The 15,251-nt window shown below is 38.4% G+C and overlaps 1 protein-coding gene across 2 annotated transcripts in view; it reads left to right on the top strand.

Annotated features, from left to right (window-relative positions):
* The window catches only part of TXNRD1 (thioredoxin reductase 1), a 57,670-nt gene that overhangs the window by 24,798 nt on the left and 17,621 nt on the right, over positions 1-15,251 (top strand). For both annotated transcript variants that reach the window (XM_074375151.1, XM_074375150.1), the window contains exons 6-11: positions 5,404-5,546; positions 5,947-6,062; positions 7,401-7,626; positions 9,856-9,948; positions 10,548-10,624; positions 11,933-12,089. In XM_074375151.1, coding sequence (XP_074231252.1) covers positions 5,404-5,546; positions 5,947-6,062; positions 7,401-7,626; positions 9,856-9,948; positions 10,548-10,624; positions 11,933-12,089 — 812 coding nt within the window. The remainder of the gene's footprint in view (positions 1-5,403; positions 5,547-5,946; positions 6,063-7,400; positions 7,627-9,855; positions 9,949-10,547; positions 10,625-11,932; positions 12,090-15,251) is intronic.

The raw sequence follows: 15,251 nt of genomic DNA, 5'->3' as shown, positions 1-15,251 counted from the left end.
GAGTGTGATTTAAGACGTGACTGGAGATGATTTCTTAGATATTGTGTCCTTAACCATCAGCAGAGGGGAGGGGAAGGTTCACTTCATTTAGATGGTGAGAGAAGAATGAACAAGGTGCATATTTGAAGAATAGCAGATATCCCAGTGTGGCTAGAGCAGGTGCCTGTGGGGGAAGTCCGTGAGGAAGAGTGTGAGGACTGTTACTGCGGGCAGAACACTCTGGGTGGTTTGGTGCGAGGGTGGTAGGAGGAATGCAGATCAGCCTAGCAGGCTGCACGGTTTTGCTGAGGGCAAGTTTGAACAGATGCTTGCAGATACTTCCTTGTGTGGTTCTTGGGATAGTAGCAGGAAGAAAGTGGGGAAAGGAGGTAAAGACCATAGATCTGGGGAGTGGAGTAGCTGAATGTCACAGCTAAGAAATTGTTGTCACTAAGATTTAGACTGAGTTCTTTCTGACTTGAAAGCACATGGGGTTATACCACGAGCCCTCGTGGCTTCAGTGGCAGCCCTTTGTAGGGGCAGTTTTTGGGAGCTGTTGTAGGGACACATGGAAGCCTTTGCTGTCTCTGTGCACCTCTCTTCACCACATGCTCCCCAGAAAGGGTAAGTTCTGTGTGTGGTCTGTAGGTTGTGCTCCAATTTCTCTTCTGTCTTTGGGAGGAAAACCTAAGAACTACCCATTTTATTTTCTAACCACTCTTAAGGTCTGTGATTCCCCCACCCCCACCATTCCATGCTCTTCACCAGTGTTCTCAGTGAGACTTTTTTCCTAGAATCCTAGAATCACCCCTGCCCACTTGTCCCATCGTACCGGGTAGGTTGTTAGAGTAGATAGACTTGTGCCCTCATTCTGACTTTGCTATTTACTGCCTGTGTGGTAAGGATTAAATACAATAGTGTGATTAAAATACATACCCATCAACAAATGTTAGTTTCTGAACCTTCCCCCTGGACTCGCTTCTTTTAATTCTTCCATTCAGAGTTTCAGTAAATTGGAGTAGACTCTGTCAAGTACTTTTCTTGGTTCTTTGTCTAATGGGTTGCAGAAAAACACAGATATTATAGAAATTTGTGTATTTAAACCAAGTTAATTTCCTCTTAGAGAAGGACATGTAATGAGAATATTAATCTGACAAAGTCTAGAATTTGTTGGAAAAATAAGGTTGATTCAAGCAAATTTTGACTTAATGCAGTTATATTTCCATGTACTTTGTTTTTCATTCTGATTGCCACTGGCCCTTAAATCTTCACAAGTAACAGTGCTGTAACTTAGAGTCATAAAAATTGTATTCACTTGTATAAGGTTTCATACCCAAATTGGTGTGTTGACATTTGCTTTAAACTATCAACTAGTTGACGTTTGCTTTAAACTATCAACTCTTAGGGAAAATGAAGTCAGTGGAACAGAATAGCTTCATATGGTTATAAATGTTTAGGAAAAAATATATAGTGGGTCTTTAGAATCTTTAAAAGACAAGAAACACGTACAGGCTTCTGCTGAGTGAATTTCATTAACAGGGCCAACTACATATAATTTTAATAAATTCAGTAACCGAGTGGGTGGTGAAATATAATGTGAATTGACACAACTTCCCAGCAAAAGAGTATGTATGTGGCTGTCATGTAGCCATAATAAGCAGTGGCTATGCTTATGTATGTTGAATTTATTTCTAAATTACATAGTCAGGAACCAGTGATTGAGGCAATAAGGAAGCCACTACCAGCATGGTCCAGATCTGCACGGTAAAACCAGCAAAAGCTCCCTGAATTTCACAGAGTTTTAACACTTGGACCAGTCCTTACAGAAATTATTTATTCAACTAGTTTTAACAGTTTCAGCTATTTTGTGTTTCTTCCCCTTTTCCAGGTTCTGTTTGTATACCTTCTACCCCCTGTACTCATTTGTGAGCAGCAGCAATCCCCAAGTCTCTTGACGAGAGCTGGTGAAGAGCTGTGCCCTCTCTTTAAAGCCCTTTACTCTTCCTAAATGGAAGCCCGGTAGTTTTATTGTTATCTTCTCTTTTCTCTTTAGGCTGCAGGCCTTCTGAAGCAAGCTGTGGCCTGGCTCTGAGAACCAGAGCTGGGTGTGTTGGGAGTGGTCCACCGGGCCAGCCAGGACCCACCTCTAAAGGAGCACTCATTGCCTCCCTGCTTTTTGTGCTAGAATGCTTGTGGTGACGAATTCTGTAGATTTAGACAAAGTCCAGTTACTTTGTCATTGGATCTTAGAAGAAGAAAGAAACTCAGAGGTGTATTTTTCAGATGAGAACCCCTTAGAGGCTGCTTAATCCATGCTCCCAACAGATGAAGCATGCAGGCTTATTCTTCATTTTTCAAATGAAAACATATCTAATCTCGTGTCCTTGACCAAAGAACAGTGCTCCAGCTTTCTTGGAAGACTGTCTTCTCTGACACTGCAAATAGCTGTGAGCAGGGTGAGGGAGGAATGGGACCTGGGCCAGGCAGCTCAGCTGAGTCTGCCTGGTGACGGGGGAGTGACACGTCCAGGACTCAGCCATGATCTGCCGTTTTCGTGAAAACTCCAAGCTGAGAATGTGCCGGGAAAGTCTCAGGCCTTAAAAAAAATTGCTTGAGCTGTGAGCCATATAAACTGGGTGAATCGGTCCTTTCTGGAGGGTTTACTGGTTTCATATTTTTTCAGGTTTATTTGTTTGAGTTCTTCTGTGCTCAAAAAGTAAATTTGCCTTTAAAAGTCAAGCATTTTGGAAGTTTTAGAATCCTGTTGTCACTAGAGGGAAAGCAAGGTCATTGGTTTGCAGTCGGGGACCTGCAGAGTTTCTGGATGTACATATTCCCCCACTACACACCTACACATGATTCATACACGGTGTGGCTGTGATGGCCTTGAGTTTGTGTGTGGCCCTGTGCAGGTCACCCATCCTTCATTTCCCTGTGTATATAATGGAAATAATTTGTGTCCCTTCAGGTGCCTTGAGGTTCAGGTGAGCAGGTAAAGATGCTGGTTAGCTTCGTTAGCCTGATTACTGTTGGTGAATCTAAGGATGTGGCCTGCTCTGTTGTGGGTAGGGGCAGATCAGAAGCAGCAGAGAGTCCAGCTGCTGAGGTGGACGTGAGAAGACATCCGGGCGAAATACAAGTCCTGCCTAGCCAGCTGGAATCTACATTGCAGAGGCTCAGCATTGCATTACCACTGGTAGACGAAGCCAGCCAAAGCAGGAGGCCTAGGGGAAACGCTGGGGCTCTGCCAGTGAGTGGACTGAGTGGGGATGAGGAGTATTTGAGTATTTGGGAATGCAGGAAGGTGGTGGGTTTGGGTATTATTGGAAGGCAGGGCAACCCTGGAGAACTGGGGTTCTGGGCACATCACCACCCACAGTCCACAAGGATCCAGTTACCACTGGTAACATATAAAGTAGAAAAGTTTTTTTTACAAGATTTTACAAGACAGAAACTCAGTTCTCAGAATGGAATGCAAGATCAGGTCCATAGGAACAGCTGGAGTCCTGGGTGCTGAATCCCAAACTGGTGGGCTGGAATTTTTAAATTTCTCCTACCTAAGCATAATCACACTAGTGATGGGTGACCGCCTATTGTACCAGGGGATGAAGGAACTTTGGTAGAGAAAAGGAGATTTGAGGAGAAGGAGAAGGAGAAGTCAGGTGGGGCCTGACAGTTACAAAGGAAGGCTTTAACAGAATTGAGGTTGGATTAGGTCTAATGATTGAATTTGAATTTCTCTCATTGAAATAGTTTAATGTTTTCTTTTAGAACATGTTATTTTCCTGTAGGATTAGCAGAGTATAATCTGCTTAGGACTCCTACCACTGTAAAATTTCAGAAGTGAATCCTTCCTTTGATTCTGTTTTTTGTTTCTCCCTGGAGGCGTTATTGGCACGTTGGGCCAGATAGCTCTGAGTTGTAACAAACTATAGTGAAGGATATTTAAAATCACTGGCCCTTGGGTATCCCTAAGTCACAGTGACAACCAAAACCACGACCAGTAAAATGATGTCTGGGATTCGCTTAAAGTATCCTGGTACAAAAAGAGATGAATGTGTAATGAGATTGGTAAAATGTTGGTAGTTGTTGCAGCTAGACGATTGGCACATGGGAGTGAGTTACATGGTTCTGTTCTATTCCTGGTGGGGAAACAGTGAGTCTTCTTAAAGTGGTGGTAGATGGAGGTCAGACCAACAGGTTGGTCGAGGCTCTCTGCAGTGTCCCCATGCCCTAGCGCCTAGTCCATGACCACGGTGGCTGCCGCAGTCAAAACTTTTTTTTTTAAACTATTGAATGGATCCCTGAAGGTTTGCTTTAGTTCAGACATTTTATGATTCTATGAATTGAATCTCTGTTATTTCTTCTCTTCTTCCTTTTGGCCACAAACCAATTTTTGTGCTGTCATTCCCACTTCCAGAGGCTGGCCACTGGTTCTCATAGAGTTGATCTTACCACTTCCTGCCTCGCCAAGCTACTTATAACCCTGACCCTAAGACTCACTTCTCAGTTCTGTGACAGTTCTTCTCAATTTATGTTGATTCTGTTTTCCTTGCTTCAAAACCACAGCTTCCCCAGAACCTGTCTTCCTGCTACCACCAAAATATGTTTTACCTGTGTCCTGTTTTTTTTCCGGAGCCATTCATTGTTAATTATTAATGAATGAATGACAAAGGATTGATTTTTACCCATTGAAATTTAATGTTATATTAGTGCTTTGGCTCAAAGGATTAATTTTATGATAGAATTTAAAAGATCTTCCTCTCTGGTGAGATGGGGTTTTGTGGGGGGCCAAAGAGACTCTTAAAACTCTCTATCTAAACCAGGGATCAGCAGACTTTTTCTGTAAAGGGCCAGATAGTAAATATTTTATGCTTTGCGGGCCATCTGGTCTCTGTCACAGCTACTCAACTGTATCATTGTAGCACAAAAGCAGCCCTAGACAGTATGTAAGTAAATGATCGTGGCTGGATTTCAATAAAGCTTTATTTACAAAAAAAGGTGTTTGGCTGGATTTGGCTGGTGGAGCCATAGTTTGCCAGCCCTTACTCTGGATACTGTTACCAGTTTAGTAACTCCAAGCCTGGCTACTCAGAATCCCTTGGTGATTGTTACACATACAAAATCCTGGGCCTCACCACACCTCATTACCTGAACAATCTGTTGACAATCCAAGGTAAAATTGGTTGGTTGGTCTCTAGATAAAGAAGAAAAAGTTCGGGTATGGTTATTTTAGTCTTAAGAATTGCCAGGATTTTTGCACTAAGCTGCATGGTCATTTTCTAAAAGGGAGAGAATACGTGAAGATGAAAATGTTATGTGCTTGAAATGAAGGACTTGTCCTTTTAGACCAAATAGTTACTGAGAAATGATATTTGCCAGGTAGTGGGAAAGCTGAACGTTTTATCTTACTTTCTTGTGCAGTTAAACATGACTGGGAAAGAATGACAGAAGCTGTGCAGAACCACATTGGCTCTTTGAACTGGGGCTACCGCGTAGCTCTGCGGGAGAAGAAAGTCACCTATGAGAATGCATATGGGCAGTTTGTTGGTCCTCATAAGATTAAGGTAATGCAGTGACAGCCTGAGTAGCTTTTCTTTGTTTGTGTTTTTAAGCTTTCGTTGGGGGCCAGGGAGGAAAAGAAAAAGGTGATTATTCTATCTAATAAAAGTAATAGCCCCTGTGACCAAGACCGTCCAGTTTGGTGGTTTGCAGTCACTTCTTACGGTGGTGCAGTAAAGGGTTAAGAGGACTGGATTTGAGGCCAGGTTACCTGGATTTGAGTATTGGCAGCCAAGACTGCCACTTCCTGGCATTGTCACCTTGAGCAAGTCTCTTAACTACTCAGTCTTAATATCCCTTTCTTACTGCATTAGCAGATTTTTCTGAGGATCAAATTGGACAATATGGTAAACAGCCTTTTTCATTTGATGATAAGTTACTAAAAATTACATTGATTTCTTGTAGACAACAAATAACAAAGGCAGAGAAAAAATTTATTCAGCAGAGAAATTCCTCATTGCCACTGGTGAAAGGCCACGTTACTTGGATATCCCTGGTGACAGAGAATACTGCATCAGCAGGTAAGGACAGACTGCAGGAAGAAAAGACGGGCTAGTCTTTTTTTCTTCAAATCCATTTAATTCTTTTCCTGGAACTTAGCTTTTCACCACGTTTTTTGCTGAAAGGGGCAAGGGATTAGGAAAAAGAGAAAGGAAAAACTATTTCACAAAAGAGAACATTTAAAAAATTCAGAATTAAATGTTGATCATCTTATCACCCAGAGTTAATATCACCGCTAACATAGATATATGCTTATAGTATTTGTATTTGAAATTTATATATGTGAATATATATTACAAATGTATACTGTATAAAACCAGATGGATATTCACATTTTGGAAAATAATTGATACATGTGTATGTACTTTTTTCTCCTTTTTTGCAAAACTGGAATCACGTGTGTTATGTCTTATGTGGTTGCTAAAAGAATTCGAGGGATAGCACGCCATTTAGGTTTCTTAAACTCTAGTTTTTCCTTACTGATTGCTCTTTGAATGGTTGCAGTGTCAATGTAGAGGGACCTCCTGAAATAAATGAGTCAAGCAAGGTTTTGCTGTGTGATTTATTTTTTCCCATCAAAACATTGTTGTTCAGAAGTTTTGAATTATTAAGTTGTTAAGACAGACTGTTGATAGATAGGTCCTCTTAGTTGCTTTTTGCTCAGGAGCTCCTGATTGTGTTGTAAATTACTCGTTTTTATTATAATATGATTTTATCCTTTGTGCCTCCTCTGGGGCAGCACAGATGACAGTTCTTGTCCTTGCTGGCTTTGGATGGTCTCCCTTCTCATATTTTAAAATCTCACTCCCTGATGATGCTTTTATGATCTATCATGTCTTGTATCTTCCTCTCCTGGAAGATTTTGTCATGTTTTGCTTTTTTTACAGTTGGCTTTCATATTCCGAAACCCATACATTAAAAGTTTTTTCCCACCTCTCTCTCCACTCTTGATAATATTGTAGATGAGAAGTAACACAGGTTTCCACCAGGGAGAGCTGGGGGTGGGGACTTGGGTTTGCAAATGTATGATTTCTAAACGCATAAATGGAGAATTATTCCAAATAGTACAAAATAATACTGTTTGATCATGGGTTGGACTAATGTCAGAGTTACATGGTTTGTGTGGTTAGCCACGGGATCTTGAGCTACTCCCAGAGGAACTGAGTGGCTGGAAAGGGAGTGTCTAAGACCTTATAAAAACTTCTCAAGTATTATGCGTGTAGCAATTGTATGCTTTTAATCTGAAAAGTGTCTTGTTCTTAAGAAAGTAAAAATGTTTACTTTGATTTGGTCGTTATTCACATATGAACATTTTTCTCATTCTTTTCTTCTTCTTTTTTTTTAAATTTTTTTTCCAGTGATGATCTTTTCTCTTTACCTTATTGCCCGGGTAAGACCCTGGTGGTCGGAGCATCCTATGTCGCTTTGGAATGTGCTGGATTTCTTGCTGGCATAGGTTTAGATGTGACTGTTATGGTACGATCCATTCTCCTTAGAGGGTTTGACCAGGACATGGCCAACAGAATTGGTGAACATATGGCAGAACACGGTGTCAAGTTTATAAGGCAGTTTGTGCCGATAAAAGTAAGTGGGGTTGCTTAGAGGTTTGTTGATTCTATACTGTGCGAGAAAGAGTTGGGGTGGATGATTGGAGCATCCTTTCGGTGTTATAAACCATTAGGAATGCTAACATGAGTAATTCTTTGTGTGATTTGGGTGTATAAACTTACACCTTCTTACCACCTAGATAGCTTTTGTTCTTATTTGCAAATTAATAATTTCTTCCTTCCGTTCTCAACTTTACCACCTTTTGTTCTCTTCTGTTTAATGCTTCCCTTTATACATTCCATCATTTTATTATTTTTGGTCTATTATACTTTCTTTTTTTTCTACATACCAGAGATTTAAATAAGAGTTTTAACACTAGGCTGATTTCTTTTTTTTTCTTCTCAAAAGACATTTCTCCTTGGTATACAGTGTAGTTCACAGGTGCATTATATTATTCTGGCTTCCCTGGAAATGATTATTTAATTTTGTTATGTGGACTGACCTTTTTTGCTCATTTAATCTTCTTTCAAAAATGCTGAATAATAAGCCAAGTTATATCTGGGACTTGTTAATATTACCACAAATGTTTTGATAAAGTGACAAATCTATTACTTTGCATATCTTAAACTAATAGTTTCCTTTAGTGCAAGTAAGGATGGGACTATTTTGTTAAAGTTAAGAAATTTTTGCTGTCTTTTAAAAAATAACTTAATGGGTTAGTAACTTAGGTTGTTTGCAGGACCATGAATCTCTTGTAGCTGAGAGGTAACAATATGAGCACTGGGATCAGAATAACCTGGGTTCAAATACTGTTCTGCCAGTTTCTTGCTATATGACTTCGGGAGAATGACTTAATTTCTCGGAGCCTCAGTGTCTTCTGTAAAATGATGGTAATAGATAGCACCTATCTCAGAGTTCTCCTGAGGATTGTGTTAGCATTAGGACTATGATGGGAAGATGACAGCTGTATGTGTATGCTGTGCTGATGGAACAGCAGCGTCTTCCTTTATAATAGCTTAACATTTGGGGAGTTGTGGGCCTCCGAGAATGTGGTGGACTATCCCAGGTGACATCAACCTGTGTCTGTATACATAGCATTTTGCTCAGGTTACCAGGGTGTCTCTGATCCCTGAAGGCGGGAAGTGAATGCTGGCTGTATTACAAAGTGAGTGAGTGGAAGAACCTTCTACAGAGAGAAGGGAGAGAGTGCATTTTGGACAAAGAATATAGCATGTGCAAAAAGGCTGTGTGGAATAAAACTGTTCCAAAGGCAGAAAGTGTTCTGGATACAGAAAAGGCCTGACTGGAACACAGAAGTGAGTAAGGCAGGAAGGAGTTTGAGGTGGGATGAGACCCTTATTCTTAAGCAGATCTAAGCCATGAATCAATTCAACTCTTCTCCAAAGATTAGAATATTTTAATTTAAATTAAACAGGAAAGAGATTTTCAATATATTCAGAGGGGCTTCACTATTTAATAAATGAAGGGAATTTTAGAAGGAAATCTTTTCTATTTGTTGATGTTGAAAATAAAAGGACTTCACAGTTTTCCCATTCAGAGTGTGTTGCATTTTACAGGAAGAGTAGAACTTGCAGATGATTTTATGGGTTTTCTCCTAGTAAATGTTTTACAGAAACCGATGATTTGGCGGTTGACCTCATTGTGTAATAGGCTAAGTGTGTTCAGTCTCATTTGCCACAGCACAAGTACCAGGACTTGCTCATTCTCCGTACACCTTTAACAACTGAAGGCAGCCCCCAGTTGTGAAACATACCTCCATGCCCCTTATGATTTTTAGGGATTTCAAGCTCTTAACTGTATCACAACAGACCTACTCCCATGTCTGTTCTTTGCTGGCAAAGCTGAACATTGTAGTCAAAAGCGAATCTATGAATGTGAGCCCCAGGGTATTAATGGTTCTGGGTAAGTTAGAAGGTAGGAACCTGGGAGAAGCAGTAAGTCACTGGTTTAATTTTAGAGACTGTAGTGCACTTTCTCTGGCCTTTTTCCTTTCCCACGTTTCTCTCTGAGCTCTGTTCTGTTTGAGAACTATCATAAAGAAAACCCCTCTAGCAAATACTAAGCAGTGAGAAGACGGTAAATAAAAGAATCACATATCATCCTTATGATGTTAACATGAGGAAGGTGGGACGTGAAAGCCAGATTTCGTGTTTTAACTTTGGGTTAACCAGACAGAAGGAGAAGACACAGTTATCCTCTTGACACATGTGTTTACTGTGGAGTAAGACTTTATCACTCTTACAGGTTGAACAAATTGAAGCTGGGACACCAGGCCGACTCAGGGTGGTAGCGAAGTCCACCAATGGTGACACAACCATCGAAGAAGAGTACAACACGGTAAGAATGGGCCTCGGTCACACTTCATCAGAAAGCAAATAATGTGCTCTTTGGATATTTGCTGGGGAGTAATAATAATGGCTGTTTACTATTTCTAAAACCCTTGGTTCTATTCCTGTTCTAAGACATCTTTATTACTTGTGATATTATAATTTGTTTTGGTTACAGGGATGGCTTCAGATTTTCTCCACTGTAACTTAAATCTTGTTTGTCAAATCGTGATTAAAAAGTGTCAGCACTTTTAAATGAGCTAGAATTTCTCTGCCCCATGTTCTTTTATCTCCCCTGCTCACCACTTAAAATAATTTAGTTATAGGCTATGCTGTCTTTGTCTCTAAACTTGGCTAGATTTATTAAGGAATTGTTCACTCCCTTTTTCTTAACAAGAAATGGGTAAGGATTTTTACTTTATCATCTTCAGAAGATTTAATTTAAATAATTTTGATTTGTTTTAACTCTTATATTATTTTCTTAATGTATTATTTCTTTCCAGGTCTGGAAAATGAATCAGATTGGCTTAATAAGCAGAGAAAAATATGATAAAATAACTCATGCATAGCCTTTTTGTTAACAGTCACTATATATTAATAATTTTTCAGGTATTGCTGGCAATCGGAAGAGATGCTTGCACAAGAAAAATTGGCTTAGAAACTGTGGGGGTAAAAATAAATGAAAAGTAAGAAAAAAATCTTAATTATGTCCTATTAAATACTATTTTAGTTATTTATAAGATTGATTAATACTGGAGTCTTAGATTTTTTAAGTTAGCTTTTACCATAGTTGGCAAGATCCCTTTTTAAGCTTAGAAAACTCTTCTTTTAGTGCCACTCACAGTATTTCCTGTTTGTCTTTTTTTCCCCTCTTCAAAATCTAAATGAAAGATACCCTGCTTTGCATATTGTTTCTTTAAATGTTTATGTGTACAGAAAAAGACCCCTCCCCAGTTAATTGCAGGTATGTGCTTTGAAAGTTTCATGAAGTACGTAGATTTGAACCATGTTTAATTTAAAGCTACCAAGTTTTATGGTAATAGAGTGGTCACTACATTTCTAGTGACAGTTACAAGTCTGAAAACTGATTTTTCAAAGGTTTTAACAGGTAAAATCCTTTGGACTATACTAGATAATAGAGACTGTTGTCTGCTTATAGGAGTGGCGTGGGGTATTTCCCAGTGTCACCTTTCTTATATCCAAGTGAAAACAAGTACACAAGTGCTGTGAACCGCTAGCTGCCTTGGAAACTGAAAATAGGACAGTTTGTTTTTTTTTTTACCCCCACCTTTCAGGAATAACATTTATTCAGAAGAGATTCTTAATCTTAGTATGAGGATTTTTGCTTTATTATTATTATTTTTTCCTTGAGTGGGAGAGACAAGGGAGTTGAGGTCTAATAAAATTTAGCAGACTAAATGTTCCACCACCTTAATAACCATCTAGCTTGTTTCCAGTTAAGGCCAGGGTTTTCCATTTTGTCTAATATTAATAGCTAACGTTTATTCTGTACTTACTGGGAGCCATGGACTGTTATACTAATGTTTTATATGCATTCTCATTCAGTCCTCACAGCCCCTTAAGGTAGACTGGTGGTATTTTTCTTCTTACTCTTATTTCTATTATCATTATTCCCACTTATAGGTGGGAAAATGAGGCTTAGAGTTAAATAGCTCTCCAACATGGCAGAGGAAACAACTAACAGACCTGATTATAACAATTTAGAATCCTCATTAATTCTTAACCACGGTGTTTTAGTTCTCCTGTTCTAGGGTTTCTAAAAATTTTCCTCCTATTGCTTTGATTTTCAAAATAGCCAGAATCTCTAAGCTTTTGGTTCCTCTGAGTTTTGGTGGTGGTGCTGCTTTGATAATAAATTAGAACTTTGGTCTCAGGTAGGGTCACAGTATTGGGCTTCTTTGGGAGAAAGGGGGTTTTGTTCTGCTTACTTAAAAGTGGTAATTGATGATGATTTTAACTGAATGAATTTGCAGGACTGGAAAAATACCCGTCACGGATGAGGAGCAGACCAATGTGCCTTACATCTATGCCATTGGCGATGTGTTGGAGGGGAAGGTGGAGCTCACCCCAGTAGCAATCCAGGCAGGAAGATTGCTTGCACGGAGGCTGTACGCTGGCTCCACCGTCAAGGTGAGCGTGTGGCTGCCACCCACCAGGATACTGTTTTTAATACTGCTCCCGGCGCCCTCTGTAGGGATGGTTGTGAGGTTTGACGGTGGCATCCTAGGTTCGCTTTATTAACTGTATTCCAGACAAAGAATCATTGTTAAGACTGCTGTTCCTTTGTGATTTATTAGGAAATTTTTACTCTTAGAATCACACTAAGAACAAAATGAGCTTGATTAATCAAGTTTCAGCACTATTATGTTCCATATACTCATAATAGTTACACTTTGCACCAATTTTATTATTGCCAATTCAAGTATAATTTTCTAAATCTTTTTATGGTACGTGTCTAGGCTATGACAGGATTTGGGGGTTCTAAGTAATAATGTCAGTGTGCAGAGCTGCTTAAACCAGAAGTCAGACTTTATTCCCCCATTCTTTCTAAAAATAGGTCTTCTGCTCGTGGAATGTGTAATGTGGTGTATTAATATTTTTAATTTAATATTAAATATTAATTAAATTAATTAATTTAATATTTAATATTAAAATATTAATATTTAATATTTTAGTTTTAAAAGTTAGTATAGGAAATTGAAACTCTTAGGTGGGTTTCATGGGACTAGATGGCAAAAAAAGAAATATGTTCCAATTTTTTTTTAAGACAGTTGTTTTTAGAGCAACTTTAGGTTCACAGCAAAACTGAGAATTGAAGGTATAGAGATTTCTCATATATCCTGTGCCCCATTATCAACATTCCTTCCCTAAGTATTTTCTTTAAAGGATTCTGGAAATGTTGATTGAAGAATTTAGTCATGACTCATTTTCATTGTGCATAAATCATCATGGGTTGATTTAGGTTAGTGACAGCAGTGGAAACCTCAGTACTGCTAGTAAAATTTGTGACAAACATTTTGAGTGTACCTGGGATTATGTTGGATTGTAGCATAATAAAATCTTGTATTTTGAAATTAACAAGATTGAGGTTAAAAGGGGTTAATCCCAGGTTGTCTGATCATCCAGGGAATAGTAGTTGGTTCATGTTGCTATTTGGAATAAACTTAACTACCTCTTTTTTTTTTTTAACTACCCTTGTGAGTTATGTCTTGTATTGTTGAAATTATTGAGTTACATGGTGACCAAGAAAGTATATTCAGAAACGTAGCTTGAGGTGCATTTAGTTTGTTCTTAATCTTTTATATTTGTGATTTCCTAAAATGGAAAGATATTTTTTATAACAATAACCAAAGGGCAAATATGCAAAAATTTGCGCCTAAATAAATTTGAAATTATTGTACCACAAAATTCTAAAAATCTAATGGATCTTTCCACCTACTTTGGTTAAATCCTTCCATGTATGGGTGTAGTAATATATCTTAGCATCTGCCAGGTTGAGCGAATTCTTTCTTAAAGTACCTTAAGCTTTTATGAGCAGCAGAATTTAATGTAAACTGAAATGAAAGGACTCCCTTTTTTGCTTGTTTTTTTGGTTTGTTTTTGTCTAATATGGAAAGTGCTTTACCGAACGGGAAAATAAACAGGTGGTGTTCAGTCCTTAAGTTTGAAATCTCACCAGTCTGTCCTTCAGTACAATAAATAAAGCTGAAATGTCAATAGATACCTAGACTAATTGTATTTGGAAGAGTTACACAAGTTTTTTTTTTAAAGAGCTGTGTAATCCCTTTAATTTTGTATTGATGAGAACGTTCACAGTTTCTGAGAGCGTGAGAGGATCCACATCTGCCTTCCTTGTTTCTAAAGGAGCAGCTCTCCCTTAAGCTGAAAAATTCAGCTTAACATAAACCCTGCCTAAATAAATCTGTTATGAGATTTTAAGAGAACCCAAATTGAATCATGGGTGTTTGTGCCTTCCTCTGAATTGATGACATATATTCACTGCTTCATGAGAATGTTCGAAGCAAAGGGGACAAAGAGCAGCTATGTTTGATGTGCTAAGTGTTGTGCACACTTATCCCACCTCGGCAGCTGTGGAGACTGGTGACAGTTACAGGAAATTAGGTAGCTGTCCAAGATCACAGTGCACAGAGGCAGTGAAGGCATAAATCCAGTCCACATCTCATTGTAGGTACTGCTGTCTTAACCATGAAAATGTATCATTTGAGAGAGGAGGAAGATTTGGGAAATATGGATTATAGAAGAATAGGCGATGAGGATAGAAAAGATGTTTCAAGACTTGAAAAAATATACTGCACCTCTGTAATTTAATATTTTACTAAATAAAATGAAGTGGAAGATATATTGGAAAAATTTAAATGAATCTTCTTAAACACTTAGTAATGATGAAAGTCATTTTCAAAGTTGCTAAAAGTATTTGCCACTAACTAAAGTAAATATTCTGTTTTTTTTGAAACATAAATGAAAGAATGAAAAAAAAATTACCATTTCAAAAACAGATAAAGAACTGACTGTAAAACTGAGTCAGCCTATAGATGATGGGCTTTCCACGAAGCTCTTTAAAAAGCCAAGTGTTCTGACACACGTACCAGCTTTAAAGCACAGGGTGATGATGGGCATTCCAGCTGTCATCTCCAAGGACCAGTGTCATCCCTTAGATCTTTTTAGAATTCCTCTCAAACACTTGAAATACTTTTATGTTTACAAATAGCAAGTGTTAGCGTCTTTATTATTACTTAAAGAGGTACTTTGTAAGTTAACTCAATTTTTCAGTAAATATAAAAACATTTTATATGGAAACTGTAGAGAAACCATAGTACACATATCTGCAACTTGAGAATGGGTTGTATTCTAAAAATTCATTAAGTTGCTTGTTGTGAAAACTGCAAAATGTTTTATCCAAATAAAAGTATTAAAAACAAGGATTACATTTCGCGGTCTAGGCCATAATAGTTCATTGAAACCAATTGGAAACTGAGTATTGGGACCAAGGAGAAAAAAAATACCATATTATGTGGACCCAGATTTCTATTTGATACACCATTTTCTGCCTGAAGAACTTCCTTTAACAGTTATTTAGTGTATGCACGGTCATGGTTAATTCCTTGGCTTTTGGGTTTTTCTTTTTTCCTCAAGTTTATTTTGCCTTCGCTTTTTGGAAGATAATTTTGCTGAATATAGAATTTTGGATTTGCAGGGCTTATTTAAATATTTTAATAATTTGCCCATTGTTTTCTGGTTGCACAGATTCTAAAGAGAAGTATGCCATGCCAT

The sequence above is a fragment of the Camelus bactrianus genome, chromosome 12, assembly GCF_048773025.1.
Source record: "Camelus bactrianus isolate YW-2024 breed Bactrian camel chromosome 12, ASM4877302v1, whole genome shotgun sequence".
Lineage (NCBI taxonomy): Eukaryota > Metazoa > Chordata > Mammalia > Artiodactyla > Camelidae > Camelus > Camelus bactrianus.
The sequence above is the reverse complement of the archived record's forward strand: the minus strand, read 5'-3'. Positions and strand labels throughout refer to the sequence as shown.